Here is a 23,026-nt window from a genome sequence, read left to right as displayed (position 1 = left end):
AATTTTTTTTCAAAGATTTTACAAATACTTTATTAAGAAATTATTCTTAAATATTTAAAGGGAAAATGTTGGAATGTCTTATAGAAGTATACCCGTCTTGTTTAGTTACCTGACCGACGCGGACGTATTCACTGCGCCTGGCTTCCTCTTTCCTTGAGATATGAGCGTCTTGAATAACATCACTGAATGCTCTTCTATACAACTGAATAAAACAATTCAATAACACTGATTAGTGCACGATGGAAACATTTCGTAAATGGAAGAATACAAATATAATATACATGTAGGTCATTCTAGTTAAACTTGTTTTGAGATGCATGACTATTGAGGTGAAAGCAAACATTCGAATAGTACATGTATTATGAAATTACGATTTCAAATAAGCTTAAATGTATAAGGTGATCGTATTGATAGATACTCCAGTTTTTAATTAATATTTATCCTTTAATATGCTTGAAATTTAATTAAAATAACCTTGTTCGTCTCTAGCATGTACACTTGGTGTATATTCTTTATTAACATCTCCAAAGTTCTTTCTCGTTTCTGTGCAAACAAGGGATTATTAACAGCGGCCTTTTCACCATTGATTACTGAAAAGAGCAAGGTAAGTCTAACAATGAAAAGAAACCATTTTTATTGAGTTTAGAATAAGTATTTTTTAAAAATACATCTGGAAAAATAATTTAAAATACAGTCTGTGACATTTATATACCTTCACACATCCTAAAAATAAATATATTGCTAACATGATTGCATCATTATCTATATCCCGAAAGAATTTAAACTGAATAAACTTCATTTTTTTTATATTTTAAGGATGAAAAAAGATTTAAATTAGAAAATTCATTTTTATTGAATTTATTGAATTTTCCGCACACTAACGTCATTGTTGCTATAGCAAACTTGGTGCTCAAAAAAGGAATAATCCACCGCTTTAATTCGTTTTCTCGTACTACTTAAAACCCATTATTAAAAAACGGAATTGCTTAGTTTAAGATGGATGAGAGCTTACATTTGACAAGAAGGAATTCTCTAAATTCATCAGCATCATGGAACACAGGGGGCGAAGGAAGTGGTGGTCCGAAGAGAGGAACTGATTCTTCGGAAAACACGTGAAGTTTATATGAATTATCACATGTATTGTAACACACAACAGCAAAAATATCTGGAGGAAATTAAGGTTCATAATTCTGTTACTATATGAAGAATCGGGTTGAAACATACAAATATATTAAAGTAAAATATTACACAAGTTACAAAAATTACACTGTATAAACTTAGTATGCGCAGTTTTTTTTCTCAATGTTATACAAATTCAAAGTAAATGATAGAATTTACTCTCGGGCGAATATACCTATAAAGCTCAACATTTGAAAGTTATGATTATCTAAGAAAGGAAGTGTGTGGGATAGTAGGTCATGATTGCCCTAGCTTTAAGGCCGTCATCGATCAACAGGTTCAACAAAAACTACTTAATCAGGTCCAGTACCCATGTTTTTTGGCGATGTATAGATGATTTGCAATTAAAACAGGATATAGAATGACAAAGACTGATATACAAGTCGTTCATATTGATCGAATTGGGAATCAATGAAGTTTATGACTGATTCCAGTTAATATTATATCACAAAGCAAGGAAGTTGAGATTTTTACAACATTGTCTTCTGATTACACTAAGCTGTCATAAACAGAACATTGAACCTAGAAAATTTTAAAATAAGCTTATACATATCACTTACTAATTATGTGCCAGTATTACCAGTATTGCATATGGCGTATATTAATTTTTAATATATTAAAAAGATAAAAATAACGAACTATGATCGATCAAGAAAATCCATAAACAATACAAATCTGTAATGCGGGCATACACCACAGAACCCCGGCATACACCACAGAACCCCGGCATAAACCACAGAACCCCGGCATACACCACCGGCATACACCACAGAACCCCGGCATACACCACAGAACCCCGGGAATTCCAACAGTGGGATCAGGTGCGCAGGAGGAGAAAGCTTTCCCTGTTTTCATGTCACACTCACCGTGAACAATCATACAATATGTTCTGATCAGGTAAACGCAACATTCCGTAGTTATATTCGGTGTAAATAAATCAGCCAAAATACGACCCAGTGATAGGATATACTCGGTATTTGCTAATAATGGGATTGATAATTTTTCCTAAATGACTTTTCATGTTTATACAAAGTTCTTTGGACACTAAAAAGTAAACTTAGATGATAAGTATTTTTCAAGATTTAATGCCCATAGTGAAAATATATGTATACACATAGATTAACGAGTGCATTAAATTTAATAAAACGTAAAATTTTAACCAATTTTTTACATATGAAGAACACAATGATCCTAAACAAAATAAATGACTGGGAATACAATCGAATATGTAACAGGTCCTTTAAAGGAAGATATCAACACTGTACATTTTATTGTGTTTAAATATAAGATGGAGAAGTTGTAAAACAAAGATACTACTTTTCCAATTTTCAGGACCTTACCAGCTCTATCTTCATAATACCGTAGTTTCAAGGAAACATGGACAACTAAGAATCCTTTTCAGATTGGGGCCTCATTGGCGTCCATATTTGTTTGTCAATCAAATAAAGATAAGATTTTTATGAAAAGAAGAAAAAGTAAAAGGATACGAGTAAACCGTGACCTCATCATACAAGGTTTGAACTGAGGAAAATGATGTGCATCTGGGTTGCTTGATTCATAGTAGATAATATTCACAATATCGTTTCCTATGTGTCGCTTTCTTTCCACCTAAAACAAGTTTTTTTTATATTAAATAATGTTAAGTATTTTATCATGAAAAAAAAATGGATTGAAATAAAATTTAAACTCATGTAGTTGTACAATAAAGACAAGAAAGTGTTCGTTCTGAATTACCTGCTGCTTGTTTTCAAGTGAATGAGGAAGAAATGTGGAAACATGAAACATTATCTCATGCCCTTCATACACAGTGTATATGGATTCCGTCCCTGTGGCATTGGCTACAAATCACAAAATGTACCTTATTGTGATGTCAAACGCAAAGTTTCATTTGGATTATATATAAAATCAATTTTCTATTTAAAAACTTACATTTGACATCTAAACCACCTTTAAACTTTTCCCATCCTTTCAATTTTATCCTGCCACCCAAAAGACCTAAGAATTCGTTGAAGGAAGGCTTTGGATCATCTGCAAACACAAATGATATTCTTGCTTTGAATAATATTTTCTGATCAATATGAAAAAGATGTGTTACGGTGTGAAAAATAATCGTCTCTGACGGACAAAAATAACCGTAACTTATTGTTCTTTGCATGGAACAAAACATTCATAGTTTTATTTGCTGCTAAAATTTGCTGACAATAACTTACAGAAAACCCAGACCATTTATTCATATATTTTGCCTTTCTGCATAGGAGAGAGACCTTATTATGCAAGATATCTTATTACTTGATGCCTTAGCAACTCCTCTGGGATATTGCATTACATTTGGAGTAACAAGTTTTCCTTTGTGTATCCCTTTTCTCTATCATAGTCACAAGATAACTAGATACAATGCTGAAGTTATTCCCAATATAGCTTATTTTTCTTAAATTATTTACAAACTAGCCCTTTTGAGAAACATAAATACTCGTTATACAAGTCGATAATAGTCCAACTGATCAGAGAACAGCTCATTAAGATGACTTTTTCGTTTACATAACGAGTCAATATTTTTATTTAAACGCGAAGAAATCAAGATATATGTCGATATTGACTTTTAGCGTGTGAATTATAAAATATACTAGCACAGTGTAAGTGACGCATATTTCCCAAAATTGTCTACGATGCAAATCACGTCATTTTCAGTAAGCTGTTCCTGACGGATTTGTTACATTGCCCACAAACACCAGGCTTGTATTATATTTAGCTCCTAAAATACTCACTGTTACTGTAGAATTCATCATCAGACACCTGGTTATCCTTGGCATAAACCACACCAAACTTGAAGTTGATCGAACCCTGAAATAATTGGCAAAATCTTTAATAGTACTACATTTACAAGTTTTCATGTATAAAGAACATCAAACTTGAAGTTAATCGAACCCTGAAATAATTAGCAACGAGTTTAATAGTATTACATTTACAAGTCTTCATAAACAACATCAAGGTTGAAGTTGACAAGTCTTTATAACCAACACAAAACTTGAAGTTGATCGGGGCCTGAAATAATTAGCCATGTGTGTAATCGTACATTAACCCGGTTTTATAAATATACTCTTTCTGAATTCCTGTTTTATCCAACAAACTATAAATATGTTACGATAATTGTGTAGCAAACATAAGTAAGTTCATATACTTGTATCAAAATTTACAATCTTTCAACTGAAATATTAACCTATTCCTAAAAGTCAGGAAACAATACTATTCTTTAAAATATGATAGCTCATTTAAAAGTTTTAATATCAAACATAGATATGGTATTATTTTTGAATTTTTGCTTACAAAGTCATTGTAAATAACAGGAAAATATGTCTGTTTAGTCCCAAAGAGTTTACGATAATTCATAATAAATTTCATTCCATTTTACAAAAAATATTGATTAAATCCATTTCAGTGCTATTGAATTGTCAAATATATATAGTAAAATCTTTTTATTAACCATGACAGGTTTTAATATCAAACATAGATATGATATTATTTTTTAAAAAAGACAAATTGTAAAATCTTTCCATGACAGATTCTGATCGATTTAAAGATTTATATATATGTATATAAGTATATCTAATGTATATTATCAAATAGGAATATGTTTCAAGCATCACAGAATTGATCTGAAATCATTAAATAAAATATTTTTCCTATAATTTCTTTCCCTTTAAGAATAATTCTTTTATCAAATCGATATCCACCTTACCTCTTGCTCTTCCAACACTAAAATGTCTTTCTGGATGTCTGGGTCAAATATTTCTTTTGGTCCCTTTTCAAATTTTTCTAATTCAAAATGACTGAAAAATAAAATGTCTCATTAATTTAATCCTAATGTAAAATGCATTATCATTCTTTTCTTATTTTCAAGAGAAAACACAAGAAACCACTTAAAATTGTCTGTGAATTTTAATGAAGAACGAGAAAATAATTTGTTGATAGTTTTATTCTATCAGAATTATAGGCCTATTTTCAGAAATATAATACATGTACTAGGAATTCAGTTAAACCGTCCAATTTTAAAATCTGTGGACATTATTCCTTTATTGATTTTAAACATCGATTTTTCCTGTTTGTGTGCTGATGGCTAAATTGCTTCATTATTTTAGCCCTGTTTAACCCTATCTTATAGAAAGGAAGTCGTTTACTGATCAAATTATTAGATTTGTATAACTTCCTTTATGTTGTCGTCACACCAATACTGATGAGTGTTATAATGGTATTCCAGAATTACTTATTATCGTGAATACTAAACAAAGGACACTGGCCTTATGAGATTCAAGTGCTCAGTCAGTCAGTTTTGTGCTTTGTTCCTTTATGAATTGTATTTGTTCTCGTAATAATATATCTCTAAAAACGATGAATGTATTTGAATGTCAATTCCTAAAGGCTCTTGACTTCTTAATTTACAATGAATACGATGGTTTTAACCAATTCTATTTACGATGGAACATCGATCTTTCATATTTCAATCCTTTCTTGTATATATGTAAAAATAGAAAGATATTGTGACAAGCTACTCAAAGGCCAAAGGATCAATGTTTTGAAAAACATTCAATTATAGAAATTATGTGTCGTTGCAAGCAGATAGTGAAATCAATATTGCGTACAAATTAACTATTTTTTAAGAGATGGAAAATTCATTAAATGCTAGGCTAGAATGACGTGAATATCTTGTATAAAAATTGTGTAAATTTTTGTCAAACCTTAATATGCTCTTGACTGTCTGAGGCTTTTGAGGGTTGTATTGAAGGCACACTCTCTTAGCTCCCTGTAAAAACATAAAACGAATAAAAAATATCTTATCCAGTATTAACAGATTAAAAGCAATAATTTGATAACTCGTCCAAATAATCACGCCACATTATTCAATGAAAATTATAAATATTTATTTTTTTTAAAGTCAATAGTATAATTACAAGGACTCAAAACAAAGGACAAGCATAAGAAAATCTCAACATCTTATTTTCGTTTACGGGAAAAAAGTTTGAAAAGCATACTTTTATAGAATATATAGAATGGCTTTATTCGACAGCGTAATACAAATCTATGAGTTCATTCAATACTTAATTGCAAACATGCTAACCGCTATGAATAATATTTTCACTATAATGATAAGAAAGGAACGTATTCATCGACTCCATCTTCCGGGTTATTAACTGTGTAATAGTTAACCGACCAATAAAAAAAATAACCAATATCTTTTTTAAATCTAGGTTAACGATTGTTCAGTTCCTGAAAATAAGGAATTTTGAGGGGAAACGATACGACTACACAAAGTTTGAAGTTAATCAAGGCATAATGATGTTTTGGAACAAGTCGAGAAACCCAGTATTATACAGTAGAAGATTGTAGCATTCTTGAAAATAAAGAGGTCAATTTTTAATTCATGTTCATTGTTTGTTTTTTTTTCGGTTACATACTGTTCAATATAAAAGATAAAAATACTAATATTTCAAATGTATCAGAATTAATCGTTCATACAAAGGAATTTTGTGATAATACATAATGTTGCCCTGCACATATTGACGCCGGCAACAATGTGTACCTACTGCACATATTGTCGTCCTACAGTACATATTGATAGAGCAACAATGTGTGCCTAGACGAGTCTCGTTTCCCCTGCAGAATGGGTGACATAATGAACCTCAAATTTTGGCACATACCTTTGTTGCCCACAATACGTGCTACTAATTTAGATACATTTTGTCGAACATAGAGAAAGAGAGGGATTCTTTCTAGTATATATATAAATTTATACACGAATCTTGTTTCCCATGCAGAATGCGCGACACAATGTATGTTAGCACGTATTGTCATTGGCGACAGTAAGTACTGGTAATATAGATACATTTTGTCGAACGGAGAGAAAGAGAGAGATTCTTTCTATAATTTAGATTAATCATTTTCAATGGTCCATTTTTTCCCCATTTGAAGGTACAAAATTTAGACTTTATGAAGGATTTTTAGCAGTTTCAATACAGCCAAGCTCAAAAGTTCATTTAACATACAAAACTGGAGCAAAGCAAACACGGACCTCCAAAATAATAGAGATGGGATCAGAAGCCATTGAAAAGTGAGCATCCCCTGCCGATGGTCACTGGTGTGTGTATATATAATATATACATGTACATGGCCACAGTAAACACCGCCACAGGAAGAAACCCTTGTCGTAGGTACTATTATGTGCATTGAGGGTATAGGTTCATTTGATGCCGCCGACAATATGTATCAGCCGTCGATGCCGTATGCAGGAATGAAAGTAAGTACAACAAGAGTAGTTAGCTATTTTGTCGCACACATTATGAACATCAAGGAAGAAGGACAGAAGAACCTGTTACTTTGTAAAATGCGGTAAAGTTATTGAATGACTATTAATTGTCAAAATTTCATCTCTTTAACTTTGTCAATGCTTCCATATACCTTATTTAACTCTAAAATATATCGAAATCGCCAAACTTTCAACCCATCAATATATTTTTATCAACATGTGAAAATATATTTTCCTAAATTCAATACCTGTGTTTATTACGTTGCATTGTTCACAATACAAATTAAGAGAAAATATAGGGAGAAAATTATCTTTAATTTGTTCTTGTCCCAAAGACAGAAGAATCCAGTGGTAATAAATATCATTTTTTCATGAACTATCTAATTCAAAACTTTCGGAAATGGACCCGAATTTTTATTTAAGTCCATGTGAAAGATTCTTTGAAACAATGATTCTTTGGACCTCTAAAGGTTTGATAAAAATCAGTCAATCATTTCAATTCAACATTTTGTCTTCAGTAACATAAAAAAGATAAAGCATAGTCTTCATGTTACGTTATTTCAGTATAATGAACGCTCTTTTTTATTCTGGAATCCAAATTAACATTCAAAGAGAAAAAAGATACCCCATAATAAAAGACAAAGCGGAGTTCAATTAGTTTCTAAATGCACCGATAAATCGCAGCGATAAAATCGCATCGACTGAAGGACACAAGATTAAACAAACAGGGGAGATCTTACAATCAAAAAGGAAGCAAAAAGCCAATATTCTTAACAATTCAAATGCAACATTAAAGAATACACCATTCTGCCTGACTACAGCAAATTAGACAACCAAAATAACTGCGTATATTGTTTGACCGTCTTATTTATTCCAGGAGGTTGAAAAAGACTGCAAACTATAGTCTCGGATATCAAAGTAGTTCAATTTCAGGAGTGAAGCTTACTTAAACCAAATGCAGAAAGGAAATGAACATTTGAAATTTAACACAGAGACTAAGAAAATGGTACTGAATGATGATGATGGAAACTTATTTTACACCCAGATTTACAGTAAAAAGGAATGACATTTAGTGAAAATTTGAAGAAAAAAAATAACGAGATTTTAAAAATTAATTTACATTAACATTTTTATTAATTTTTCATTCTAAATTGCATTAAAAGCTACATGTACATTAAAAAAAATCATATTTTAATATCGATCTTTCTAAATGACATTTCTTCTCTCTAATGGTGAACGTCGTGACTACTAGTATTAGTCAGAGCTTAATTGGCCCTTTTTGGTACAGCGTCCTATCCTCTTCCAATTGGAAATTAGGAATCGGAAAAAGTGTTAAAATGTGGAAAAATTGAGGTGAAACATTTAGTTTAAAAGTTTAATAAAGAGTTACTTTGAAGGTTATCAAGGTTTAACCCTTTTTCACATCTTTAAGAATTAATAAAATGTCAAAATACAAGTTTGTTTTAATTTAAAAAGCACTGAAAAATTCAGGCTTTGTGTCATTTTGAGAATTTGTTACTTTAATTTTGACAAAAAAATTGTAAATTTTCAATTGAAACAGGATTCTTTTACAGGACCTGTATGCAAGGTTTATTAAACCCTGTTAGTTTAAAATTTTTTCCTCCATATCATGGAACTTAATGGTCATTAATTAAGTGAATACTTACATTTTTTCTCCAGAGTACCGCTCTATACTGCGGGACATTATGGTTGTTGGCGTCCGTGACGACCACAGAGAGTATGAACGGGTCTTTGTCTGTGTCTATTCCAACATAGTTCTGATGAACTGAGAGAAGAAAAAAGTCAGTTGTTAAACGGAGAAAACTAGTAGTTAAAGGTGTATAATACAGTTATGAGCCATTTCACAACCTCTTTACTGAAAGAACGCCATATATCTAAACTGATTCATTAGAAAATGTGAATGAGGCTAAAAATATTTCTCTGGATTTTACTTTAAGGGTCTTGTTTCCAAAAAAAATTAATTGTATTTGGTTGTTTTCATTTTTTTTTCTGAGCCGATTGTGATTTTAAAAAAAAATTCTAAAACATAGTTATTTCGGTCCTAAATTATATTGTTTACATGCATCTGAAGCATTTTGTAATTAAAATAAGAAGATGTTTTCTCTCACTCGCGGTTTGGGGGTTTTAAAAGTACACGTTACATCTAATTGATCTGAATTGAAGATAATTACATCATGACAGCTTAATCTCTAAAGTTAGACTTATTCCTCTCTGAAAAAACATAAATGTCACTCAAAACCCATGAATATCCGCACCATAAAAAAAGCAAAAGAAAGGTTTCAAAAAAGGATAAAACAGCGACCGGGGGCAGGATTCGTATATATTTCACAAATCACTTTGCGTAGGTTTTATGTTTATCGTTGATATTTCCATCTAAGACTTAATTTTCTGGATGATAATTCCAAGTCTAGAAAGGTCTTTTATTTCAACTCAAAATTAATTTTAAAAAATCAAAATCCCCTACAGAAATAATGAGTCTCAGTGCCTCATATACAGTATATAAAAAATTCTCTGTAGAATAAAGAGAAAAGAAGTGACTGCAAGAAAGTTATTTTAACATAGATTTAAATATATATATTCAAAGCATAATATATCTTAATACTTTAACTATGTAAATGATGACTTATATGCACTTAAAACTGTTTTAAAGTACTTATTTTTTTATCATTGCGTCTGAATAATATAAAGTTAGGGATGAGGTGAGAAATAGCCGGCGACACCGTAAGTGTTTTGAACGCAATGGCTTCTCTTTGTTACAAGACACTAAATACTAGTATAAAGAACAATATCTGCAAGCAAATCCAAAATGAAATGTTGATGAGAGTAAGAATAAAAAAGGATTAATTAAAAGTACATCATCAACTGAGTACTTGTTTTGAATGTTGAGATTATTTTTTGTTAAAACCGCTAGCTAGAACATTCGTTATATTTTCCTTATTTCCTTCGAACAAGCTTAATATATTTGTTTTTCATTCATCCCCGAGGAATATTTGTCATTGTCTTTTTATCACCTACTCTCTTTCCAGCTTCCTAATTTTGCGAATCATTGTCGAGAATTTTTCATTTACTTGAGACTTCATACGTGATGAAACATTTTGTTGTCAACTTCGTCTTTTTTTTATCTATATTGTTCTATTACTCTCTATTGACTAATTAAGCTTTTTCTTCCTTACTGCGATTTTTATTACTGGAAAGAAACCTTGAAAACTGGCTTTTTGTTTTTTGTTTTTGTATTTTTGAACCTCTGCTGTGTACAAAATCACAATGATGATTATTTTTAACAGACAGTTACAATACTAACTAAATTGTCTTTATTATACCCCCCGCTTCAAAAGCGGGAGGGTATATAGTAATCGTTAATTCCGTCCGTCTGTACGTCTGTCCGTCCGTCCGTCTGTCTGTCCGTCCGTCTGTCCGTCCGTCCGTCTGTTACGCTTTAGGGTACCCATCTCTTATCCGCAACTCCTCTTATACCACTGAGTGAAATTTAATGAAACTTTCACAGAATCTTTATTACATATTGCCATTGTGCACCTCCTATTTTACTTTTTGATCTGACACATATTTTGGGTGTCCCGGCCACGGCAAAACATGGACTTTCATCAGTTATAACAATATATGAGGCGGGGGGTATCATTTGGTGAGCTCATTGCTCACAGTACCTCTAGTTTCTGAATTGTTTGCAGGGAAATTTTGATAAAGTTGCACCAATGTATATCAGTTGTTTTTCTCTGCATGTCTGTTTTGTACCTTTTAACCAAAACAAGACTGTGAAAGAAACTCTATAATAAAAACAGCCTCAGTTGTACATGAATACATGACAACTAGGAAAGATAAGAAATGACTGAAAATTAAAACTTCCAAGAAAATATTAAACAAAGAACTTTTTTTTCAAGGCAAATTAAATACAAATTTGAATTACTTACGTTTACCAAGGAAGTATTTAAAATACCATCGAGTCTGAAATTCTGGATTTTCTAAATGAATAGGACTAGCAATAGGGCTGGAAACCTGTAAAAATTAAAATGAAGTTGATTTTTCATAAACTGTCCAATAATTTGACCTCGTCAAACTTACATGTAGGAAAGTGCAAGAAAGTCGATATTTCACATCTTTTTTAAGGATTAGACCTTCAGTATCTTAACATTTGCAATAGATTCTTTTAAAAAAATCAATGAAATTAAATCCAACATCAAAATCAAACCACAGGTTGTAAAAAAGGTAATAATGTAAGATTAGTCTTTGAAGCTAGTATACATATAACAGTGCTATAATCTTATTTGAGGTGGAAGAATTAGAAAAAAAGGTCGCAACGGATATGTATGTAGTTACCCATTAAAAGACAATATATTTTGTTTATCCAATATTGACTGATAGGTCAATGCCCGTTTAAGAGTTGAAAACCTACCTTCTTTGATTGGCAGCAAATATTTAGCGTAAAGGGGGACAAAAATACGACGGTCTGACTTTTCCATTTCAAAATTATTTTGTCAAAAACATTCTGATTTACACACAATAACTCTAAAGCTGACATCAAAAAGATGCTTGAGTTTCTAACTGACAACAATATCTATGTTATATATGGAGACCAGGTCTTCCAACAATCTATTGGAATTCCCATTAGTACCAATTGTGCCACGTTATTAGCAAATCTAATTTTGTATTCATATGTGGCAGAATTCGTCCAAAGTCTTATATGTGAAAACAACTCGAAATATAGAAACATCAACGACGTATTGTCAATTAACATTGGTTATTTCCATTCTTATGTCGATACGATATACGGTGAGCTTGAGAAGAAAGAAACAACAGAGTCTGACACACCTGTTTCATATTTTGATATTTTACTTGAAAAAGACGTTAATGGTAATCTAACAACCAAGCTGTATGATAAACATGATGACTAACTTTTCAATCATCAACTTTCCTTACTTTTGCAGCAATATACCTTCATCACCTGCATACGGAGTGTATATCTCTCAGTTGATTCGATATGATAGAGTATGCTCTGCGAACGTACAATTTCTAAAACGATGTAAATTAATGACAACCAAGCTGATGAAAGAAGAACATCAGGAGTTTTGTTTAAAGTCATCATTTCGTAATTTCTATGGTCGATACAATGACCTTGTCAGCAAATTCAGTATGTCCTTACGTCAAATGCTGACTAACGTTTTTCATACTAAGGCCATTCCAAGTTTTTTCTCTGTTTAGCGTCCACCCATCTTTTAAAAACCTACCTACCTATTCGCAAAAAACACACAAGCCAAAACATAAAACACAGGCAAAAAAGTGATAAAAATGACGCCCTTAAAATGATTTGATCTAACTAAACTGCTTTAATAGAAGAAATATCTATTCTTAAGCAAAAACAAGGGATTAAATGCTAAAAATACACCCAGTATAACTTACTGTAAAGAATTATTTGGAGAAATTGACAAAATTTAAAAATTTCGATTAAATTAATCAATTTTAGGACTCCTGATGTTTTGTGTTTTTTCTGATATGGGGTGTCAAAAACCAAGGCGCACGCGGACGCTAAACATAGAAAAAACTTGGAATGGCCTAATTGTTAGTCCATTTTTACACCCTGAATTGACGACGGATTTTCGTTTTTTTCACGGTCATGACAAGGAGCACACGGTGGGTGTGACCGGTCGGCAGGGGATGCTCACTCCTCCATGCCACCTGATCCCACCTCTGATGTTTTAGAGTTCCGTGTTTGCTCTACTCCTGTTTTTTAAATTGTTTATTGGACTTTGGGGCTTGAATACTGCTGGTTATCTCCATATATTTTATAATCGTGATGATACATGTATATAGATTTTTTCAAATGTCACCAAATCATCATCTTTTTTTTTTTTACATCCTCTTGGATAAAAGAGGGGCCCCTTTTTTAGGACAAATATAATATGACTTCTCTTCAATCAAAAATGATTTGTGGCAAGGTTGGTTGAAGTTGGCCCAAAAGGTCTGGAGAAGAAGTCGAAAATGTTGATAAGTTTACAGATAGACGGGCGCCGTACAAAATGTGATGAGAAAAACCCTTTTTATCTTCAGCTCACATGAGTTGAAAAGATGGCTGATCAGAAAGGTTATTGATACTTATTCTATTTATGTAAATTGTTAAAATTCACGCTTAAATAATTTGAAATCCTCTTGTCTTGCCCCTCCCCCATTCCACCCTCTGGAATTCTTTCTAAAAGCCTTATATTTATTTAAAACCAATCTAAGATGAAAGATTTTTTTAATGCAAAAAAAAAAATTCACACTGAATATCAATAATTAAGGCGTATTTTATAATGTGTCAGCTGAGTATAAATATTAAGACTAACAATATATCAAATATAAAAGCAAACTATAAATATGTTTCAATTTTTATGGATTTGCCATGAATACCGGCATACGAGTTATCCAGTTCTTATTGTAGTAAAAGAACCTACGATCTGCTGTTTGAATTGTCTTAGAAATGGATTGCGATAGAAAATTTTCTTTATATTTTGTTCTTTTCTTTATATATTATACATTTTATTTGTCAAATCAAATGGAAAACAATGCGCGAAAGTGATTCACCGATTGAAAATATATTTTTAAAAATAACTCAGCTTTATTAGCCGTGGGCTTAAAACTTGTTTTATCATAATTTGCACTTATATCAGATAAACTCACAAACTTTATCGCTATAATCATTTCGTTCAATATATTATATATACATGTACCATCAAGAACTCTAAGTAAGTTATTCATATAATTTACATTTTATCAAATACCCTTCACTTTGATTAAACTACATTAGTACGCTTGTACCAAAGGGTGAAAAAATGATGCATTGGCAATTATTCCAGCAATTTAACTTTAAAATAAACAAGAAGTTTTAGTTGTATCATTCTGTCGATCAGCCACATTGATAAAATAATACAAGGCGTGATGAAAATTGGTCCGAAAGTCTTTATTTTGATAACTCGTAATGTGTCGCCCCGAAGGTCTTCACTTTTATTAAACAAAATGTATCTAAACAGGGAAAGATTTATAGGGAAGTCGGGAATCCTGCTACATGTGAGTATTTCAACTAAGTCAATTATCAAAATACATCTATTTTTATCTCTAACAGTAGAAAATCCTTAAATTAAAAAAAAATGTCATTACCATGGTTCTTTTTAAGTCAAAGTTCAACTGTAAGATCTATGGAAAGTGTTGACCTTTGTTATTGGCATGAAATTGTTAGATACACACCCAATACTGTTTGTTCCATAGGGCTTATCAAACTTTATAAACAAATCTGTTTATAAACAATATCTAACGATCAATTATCACAGCTTATTAATACGGCATGAAAATGACATGTAAATTAGTTTATTTATAAACATTTACATTTCTATTTATTTGTCTATAACATTCCCAACAAATTAGAATTTTTTCATTTTCTCATGAACTACCATGGACGAGCATTAATATCTCCATTGTTACGTCAAAATACCCTACCTGTCGTCAAAATGACAAATTGTTTTGCTTCAAAAATGACAGTTGAATGGCGTAATTTGTGGTAACTCATCAGAAAATGATGTAAATATAAGAAATGAATTTCATTTTTTGAAGATTCAAGAGGTACATGAAATACAATGCTTCACGCCGGCATATTAAGCGGTAACGCGCTTCGTTAAAATGCCGGCGTGAAGCGTCGTAGTTCATGTTCTCTTGCATCTTCAAAAATGAAATTCATTTCTTAAATGTACACTCGATTTCCTATCGCAATCACTCGACACTCAGATTTTGCTTTTGTGTAAAGCAAGAAATACTCCTTAATATTCGAAGTTGCAAATAACGATGCATGATAATTATTACTTCATACTTTGTTTGAACTTTACAGCCACGTAACATCGTTTTTGAAAGGGGGGGGGCAGCCAGAGAAAAAAATTTTTTGACTTACCTGAAAAAGTTGACAAGCGAAAAAAAAGAAGGAAAATTGCCAAACTCGAAAATCCTATTTCGTGGGGGGAATGGGGGTAGAGACCAACTTTTTTTAGTATCAATTTTTTTGGCATTCAATACTACATTTCCTTGATATCATTATCTTGTAGTATAAAGTGGGAGGGGGGCAAACAGCATTTCAATAAACATTTCCAATAGTAAAAGTAATGTTGGGGAAAAAAGTGGGGGGGGGGGTTAAGTATAGTTTACGGTTGTGAAACATAGATTATCGCGTTAACTATAGTTTACAGATGTAAAATATAGATTAACGTTGTTAACTATAGTTTACAGTCCGTAAACTATAGCACCCCCGTTGCTACGTGCCTGCTTTAAGTTGACTTATACGTGCAATACACACAGTTTGCACACTTGCCATAAATATTTAAAAGTACATGTACTTTCTATTAAGCCAGTGACCTGATTAAGCTTATTCGAATATATAAATATAAGTTACTGTAAAACACTAATCTTGTGCTCGCTTCTTCTCTACCGCCAATCGTACTTTCCCGACCTCTTTGCTCTGAGACCGTTATATTAACTGTACTTTTTTTTTTTTGGACCTATTCCGCTACCGCCAATTGCGCTCCGTTATAAGTAAATCTATTTTTATATTCCTCTTTGCTCTGAGACCGTTATATTAACTGTACTTTTCTCACCTCTTGGCTACCGCCAACCGTACTCTCCCTACCTCTTTGCTCTGAGACCGTTATATTAACTGTACTTTTCTCACCTCTTAAATTGGCTACCGCCAACCGTACTCTCCCTACCTCTTTGCTCTGAGACCGTTATATTACCTGTACTTTTCTCACCTCTTGGCTTCGTTTCTTTTATACCTCCCATAGCATAGGCGTCGGAAGCAAATTGAAAGTGGGGGGGGGGGGGCTAAACCAAGAAAATTAGGTAAACCCCAATTTTCAATGTGCCTATATTATGTATATATATATTTGCAAAAAAAGTGGAGGGGGCTAAATTAATTTACCCTCTTTGCCCCCCCCCCCCTCTCCCTACCTCTTTGCTCTGACGCCTTTGTATACCTGTTCTCACCTCTTGGCTTCGTTACTTTTATACCTCCCATACTGTTCTCATCTCTTGGCTTTGTTACTTTTATACCTCCAATACTGTTCTCACCTCTTGGCTTCGTTACTTTAATACCTCCCATACTGTTCTCATCTCTTGGCTTCGTTACTTCTATACTTCCCATATTGTTCTCACCTCTTCGCTGCCTTCTAAATCTCCTGTCTCAATTCGGAACCTGCCCGCTGATTGGCTTTTACTGTCATCATCTAGTAAAGTTAACTGAAAGAAAACGATGAAACCTAACGATGGTTATTGTACTTTATTTTATTCTATATTTGTCAACATAATTTTTGAAGGTAAATGTTTAGTTAAGCCATCATAAATTTCCAGAAATGGAAGGTGTCATATTAAACAAAGTGATTTCTCAGAATTCGTTAGTAAGAAAGTCATCAACATCTATGTGTTAACTCATTTCCTGCACAATAATTTTAATAAAATAAAAATGAAAAGCTACAATTTCATAAACTATATGTTATACACGATAATTAATTTTCACGAGGAAGGATTCTGTTTTGTCACATGCACATGCAAAACATACTCAACGTCCATGTGTTAACTCATTTCCTACATATTAATATTAATAAAATAAATATGAAAAGCTACGATTTTACAAACTGTATGTTATACAGCATGTAAATTTCAGGAGAAAGGATTTTGCTTTTTACACATGTACACTTTAAACTCAAGTCAGCACATCAAAAGTTTGGTTTGAACAGTTATAATTATATCTTAATTCCTTCTCCTTCTGACATTTGATCTGCGTTATTGGAACGAATAAAAGCCTTTATGCATTATTCATTGCTCTATATTGAAGTTAGATCCCGATATTTGAATTTTCAATGGGGATTTCAAGTTACACGAATGCTTTATCAGCCTCTACTCAGTAAACTATCGCCACATTCGATGATCAAATTCAAGAGGGTTCTCTCTTGTATGGTTAAATGAAATTCATGTCCACAGAAAACATTGTAACAATGACTTTTTAGCAATACGAGTATGTATAATTTATCCCTAGATTTATCAAAGCATCATATTCAAAACTATATAATAGGTTAACAATTATCTGGTAAATGATGGCCATGCATTGAAGTATTGAAGCCGTGATTTGTGATTCAGAAAAGTTGCTATTGTTTAAAGGCTTTGGTCTTAAACTATCACACTAATGCTAGAATATAGTTTTTCGGCGAAGCAAATATATGTGAAAGTGATCTATTATTGATTCAAATATAATAATGCTCTTTCGATTCCGTTCAAACGACTTGATCATAGAAAAAATTTAACCCCCGGTTTATTTAAAAAACCCTGTTCTACCTATATACATACCCAAACCCTTCGTATACTTGTTTATATTATTAGTCATAACATTTTTTTATTGCTTACATTAAACAAAATCAATTTGCAAATGGTTATGGGATCAATTATAGTCCATGTCAATAGTTATTATATGTTAACACAAAACAGTGAGTCCTATTCATAATTTATCTTTCCATATGGTAAACAAGTTTTATAACAAGCGAGAATAGAACGATGATCGACCTAAAAAAAAATCTTTAAACAATACAGTTTTGAAATTACACTCTTGACCATGCATATGGGATAGCGGGGTTGTAACATAGTAATTGATCTCAAATTCAAACAATATCCCCTGTTGACCGGTCAAACCCGCCGTGAGCCCTATGAGTGATCAAAGCTACATTGAACCATCCACAATACGACCCAGTGTTAGTTTATAATGATGTTTAATAATTAATTAAAGAAATTAAAGAAAAGCTGGCGAGGATATTGAAATCCCTGTAACATCAGCTTATCAGTGCGAAGCATGTCTCGCTTCAAAAATTGACCTTACTCTGAGCATACTCTTGCGTAGCAAATGAGTTGTAAGCCGTATACAAGTAACACTATAAGAACATGATATTGGAATAATACTATATAGATAAGGAAAATTGACGCTTAAAAAGCTGAAATCATCTCGTTAGTCAAAAAATTTAACTATTAGTTGGCCCATATCGTCTATGTTCAGTAAAACACCTAAATATGAAACAGATTTGACAAACTCTATGATGACTTTTATTTCAGGTTCTCTTGAATACATTGAGTCGACATATGAATGAAAATAAATAATGTTTATAAACAAAATATCATCGATATATCTGAATGTTGAAGGCCACAGCAAGTGATTTTTTTCTCATGTAGAGTTTTTAAAAATAAATTTTGCTTCATATTAATATATCAACCGACCATCTAATCAGAGAGCATAGGTAATGCCCATCGGAGTTCCAATTGTTGGTTTTGCTAGGCACTTGAAGTGAAAGTTGCTGGTCCTTTGGATAAGACCTAAAAACCGAGGTTCTGTGACACGGCAGGCGTTGGCACGATAAAGATCCCTAGCTGTTCAATGACCCTATATGCCGAGTAAAGGTCAAAATTTGAACCCCTTAACCGGTATATGGTGATGTCTCTACATGAGTAAAAAAAATCTCGAATGGGACGCCAAACAACAATCAATCAATCAAAGAGACTTCCTAAAGGATATAAAACCATAATATATCATAAAAATACTCTCGCTGTCCTTACAAATCATTATAAAGGAAATTTCATTGACAAATTTGCACTTCATACTACAAGCTTCTTTAAAAAGTTTAAATTAGTACGCTTTACCTTACTTGAGATTCTTGCAAATCTACTTCCTGAGCATTTTATCAAACAATTACCTACTCCTATAGTTATATATCAATTTCAAAACTTTATTCTTCGTTATGCTTTTAAGACGTTTAATGTCTCTTAAGAGTAGGTGTATATCCTCACGCCGTATTTCCTCATCATTAGCCATTTCACCGAGAGACTACAATCATATTAAGCTTACCGTTTCCACGGAGCCATATTGTCGTCGGCTGAAAGCATCTCGTCTGACAGTCAAATCGGTTGCAGGAGTGCTGCAAAGAGAGAAAAATGGTATTTATACAGAGTAAAAATACAATGCTCATCCCTAGATAATCATTTTTAAAATCTAATCAGTCGTATTCATAGCAATTACCCAAAGCATTTTCGCCTCGGTAGAATGTTGTGTGTTTCAAATGAACAAGCAATGAAATTAACTTGATAATAACAAGATGATTCTGATCCTTTTTTATATCACGCATTCACGATTTATTAATCGATTTTATATTTCTTTTTTCCTGACCCCCGCCAAGACTGTATTGCTTAAGTGTACAATTCTAAGACATATTCATGATATTGTTAAATAGGGCCCTGCGTCCTTCTCTTTGCAAATTTCAAGGAGACTGTAACGTCGTTTGACCCAACAATCGAGTTGGCTGGAATCTTTAACAATGAAGAAGGATTATTGAACCTTTCTTTGACTATTTCATTTCATTGCGTGGAAAGGAAATTTGTCGTTCAGACCCACTCTCGTCTACGGAAATACCGTCCTTGTGTCAGCCTTATCGGCAAAACATCTGTTTTGCCCTCCTCTTTGATTTCCTCTTCCTAAATCACGCAACAATAATCGATTTTTTGCAAAATTGATTACGACGGGAAACATATTTTGTCTTCATTATCTATATTTTGAACGTAACGAAATACTAGGGCTATTTGACCTAGTCGCGACTCTTGCAAATTACTCTGATAATTCATGTATTATCGCCAGGTCTTCAGGACCCATTTACACGGTTAATGAGCAAGTTTAATTAAACAAAACGACAGTAAGGAAACAGTAAACAAGATGTGTTTATGAAAAACTGATGCTCCTGTATGAATGGTCAAGACCGGAGTTTAATTTTTTCATATAAAGGTCATATTCCAAGGTCAAGAGTTTAAAAAATATAGATACCCAAATAAAAGTTGTTACAAGGAAATCGCAACGGAGAGGCAACATTCAAAAGTAAAGGTCATGATGATAAAACAAAAGAGGAACCAAAGGGTAGATTCTTCACAGGAAATTAAGGTATAGGTGAAGAATGAAGGCCGTATCAGCAACTGTTCAAATGATATAATCAATGTACCTCGAGGTCAAGATCAAAATAATTTTTACCAAAATGGAAGGTTTAACTCAAGGAACACGTGTATGATACATGAACATCCTAGTACTCACTGTTCAAACGTTATGGTAGAGGTCAAGATCGAAAGGTCTAAAATGTTGCTCCTAGTTGTGGTTAAGGTTAAAGGGTTTTTAATGCCCCGTTATAGAAGACTCGGGGGTTTATAGTTTTTGCCCTGTCCGTCTGTCTGTTTGTCCGCAAAAACTTCAACCTTGCCCATAACTTTTGACTTGATGGGACTATATAGCGTTCTAAGTTCACAGGTATATTCCTTGTGACAAGACCTTTTTTTCGGGTACCACCAAATTTGAGCTTTTGACCTTAATTTGACCTGTTTTTGCCAAACATTTTCCAACTTTAACCTGGGCCATAATTTTGGGACAGTTGATGATAAGGCTTCCATTCTTTACATGTATGTTCCTTTTGAAAAGATCTTTCAATGGGTTAAATTATTTTGACCTTAGAGTTTGACCAACTTTGAAAAACTTGAACCTTGGCTAGAACAGTAATTACTACGGCTTTCATATTTTACAGAAGCATTCATTGTGACAAAGACTTCATTTGGATATCAACAGTTTTGACCTTTTAACTTGGAATTTTGACTTTTCAGAAACTTCAACCCTCGCTATAAGCTGCCATACAAGGGCATCAGTAGTTCACAAACACATTTTGTTTTTGTTTTGTTTTGCAAAACAAGGTCAAACTCCAAGGTCAAGATCTAAAATATATTGGTACCAAAAGAAATGTCTTGTCATATGCAATAAACATGTGAAATATGGAAGCCCTAGCATCATTTATTCAAATGGTATGGGCAAAGTTAAACTTTTATGATCAGACAGACGGACGTACAGACCAAAATTATACTCCAATCTTTGGTCATGGGGGCATAAAAATATCAAATCAAAGGAAAACGACCCGTGAGTTGATTACTTTGTGCTTTTTTTTTTTTTAAAAAAACCCAGCCGTTTGACCATCTTCAAGAAATATGTCGTTGCCCTCTCCCGACCGACTATAGCTAAATATGACCCGACTTAAACTTGTTTTCAATATCATATCCTGGGATTATTTTTCATGCATTCCAGAAAATAGATTTGAGAAATCAGCACTGGTTTGAATTTTTTCTTGGAAATAAATTTCTCACGGGCTAAGCCCGAAATTGTTAAGTTAAATATTCTGACTAATAGTAACAGATGAAGATTAATGTCATTGAATTTCATTACTTGCTTATTATTACAGATTTTTTGTTTATTATGTTAAAAGGGGCGCGTTTATTAAATGTTGATTTGTTTGTTTAGGAATTGGTTTTGTTACTGTTGCTTCTGCTTTATGCCCTGGAAATAGAAGATTAAGGGGCTTTTTTTTTCATGTCCGTCCATGTGTCTGTCTGTCCACAAAAAATCTTTTATCTTTCTCATTACTTTTGATTGTTCGGATTTTGACTTTTACATTTCATAAATGTATTCCTGTGACAAGAACTTCATTTGAGTTTCAATGCATTTCCTCCTGACTTTGCAGTTGAACAAACTTTTGCAAAAATAAGTAAAACTTTACATTTTGCCATTACTTTTGAACAGTGGTGTTAGTACAGAGCTTTTCTTTCATATGTGTATTCGTTGTGACAAGATTTCCAATATAATTTTTTCCTTGGACCTTAGAGTTTGAACTTAGAGCATTCCAGACCATTGTATGATATCAGCATGGTCAGAAACGTTTTTTTTTTTATCTAAAATTATTTAAACTACAAATTTCACTCGTCTGATCAACGCACATCCCTAACATTCAAGAAGTAAATGTTTTCTTCATAATGAAGAAACATGGATTATCTAATTGGTATGAATAAAATGTTTTCAATCACACCTCTTCATAATGAAGAAACATGGATTATCTAATTGGTATGAATAAAATGTTTTCAATCTATAATACACACCTGGTAAAACGTAAACATGATTAAATAATAAATATAACAGAGACCGTAACCATGCTTACAAACAAAGGCGTTTGACGTAATAGTATGAAGAATATCGTTCTTTTCTTTATTTAAGAATTTTCATGTACGTTCACTTCAGTTGACTGAAGTGATATTTGTTCATAAAAAAGAAATTTTAAAGTAATTATAATGAAACTGTGTCCAGCCACCTTTAAATCAAGAATTCTTAGTAAAAACTGATTTGATTTTAAAAATCTTGATGTGCATTGATCGGAAGTCGTGCGTTTTTAAGCTATTAAAGCCTTGTAGAACAGGAAGAAATATCCAATAAAATTTGCCACAGAGGATATGCATTTCTCATTTCTTATTACAAATTAAATCATAGAAAAAAGGATTGACATCGAAAGATGCATAAAATTTAGTTTTATCAATCTAATTTAGATTTTATGCAACATAGGATTGTCAATTATTAAATCATTTTCATAAGAGGACCGCTACCGTAATTTGAATTCAAACTCC

At 32.5% G+C, this 23,026-nt stretch overlaps 1 protein-coding gene across 3 annotated transcripts in view; it reads right to left on the bottom strand.

The window, feature by feature from the left end:
• The window catches only part of LOC134238730 (GTPase-activating Rap/Ran-GAP domain-like protein 3), a 55,256-nt gene that overhangs the window by 4,854 nt on the left and 27,376 nt on the right, over positions 1-23,026 (bottom strand). For all 3 annotated transcript variants that reach the window (XM_062720852.1, XM_062720854.1, XM_062720853.1), the window contains exons 2-14: positions 19,407-19,476; positions 16,679-16,762; positions 11,425-11,509; positions 9,145-9,263; positions 5,913-5,977; positions 4,916-5,006; positions 3,945-4,020; positions 3,109-3,207; positions 2,914-3,017; positions 2,667-2,787; positions 1,013-1,165; positions 475-590; positions 110-202 (exon numbers count right to left, since the gene is read on the bottom strand). In XM_062720852.1, coding sequence (XP_062576836.1) covers positions 110-202; positions 475-590; positions 1,013-1,165; positions 2,667-2,787; positions 2,914-3,017; positions 3,109-3,207; positions 3,945-4,020; positions 4,916-5,006; positions 5,913-5,977; positions 9,145-9,263; positions 11,425-11,509; positions 16,679-16,762; positions 19,407-19,476 — 1,276 coding nt within the window. The remainder of the gene's footprint in view (positions 1-109; positions 203-474; positions 591-1,012; positions 1,166-2,666; positions 2,788-2,913; positions 3,018-3,108; positions 3,208-3,944; positions 4,021-4,915; positions 5,007-5,912; positions 5,978-9,144; positions 9,264-11,424; positions 11,510-16,678; positions 16,763-19,406; positions 19,477-23,026) is intronic.

Source organism: Saccostrea cucullata, unplaced genomic scaffold, assembly GCF_032062105.1.
Source record: "Saccostrea cucullata isolate Sc308-1 unplaced genomic scaffold, CSIRO_AGI_Scuc_v1 ctg163, whole genome shotgun sequence".
Lineage (NCBI taxonomy): Eukaryota > Metazoa > Mollusca > Bivalvia > Ostreida > Ostreidae > Saccostrea > Saccostrea cuccullata.
Note: the sequence above shows the minus strand (reverse complement) of the source record. Positions and strands in the feature narration are given on the sequence as shown.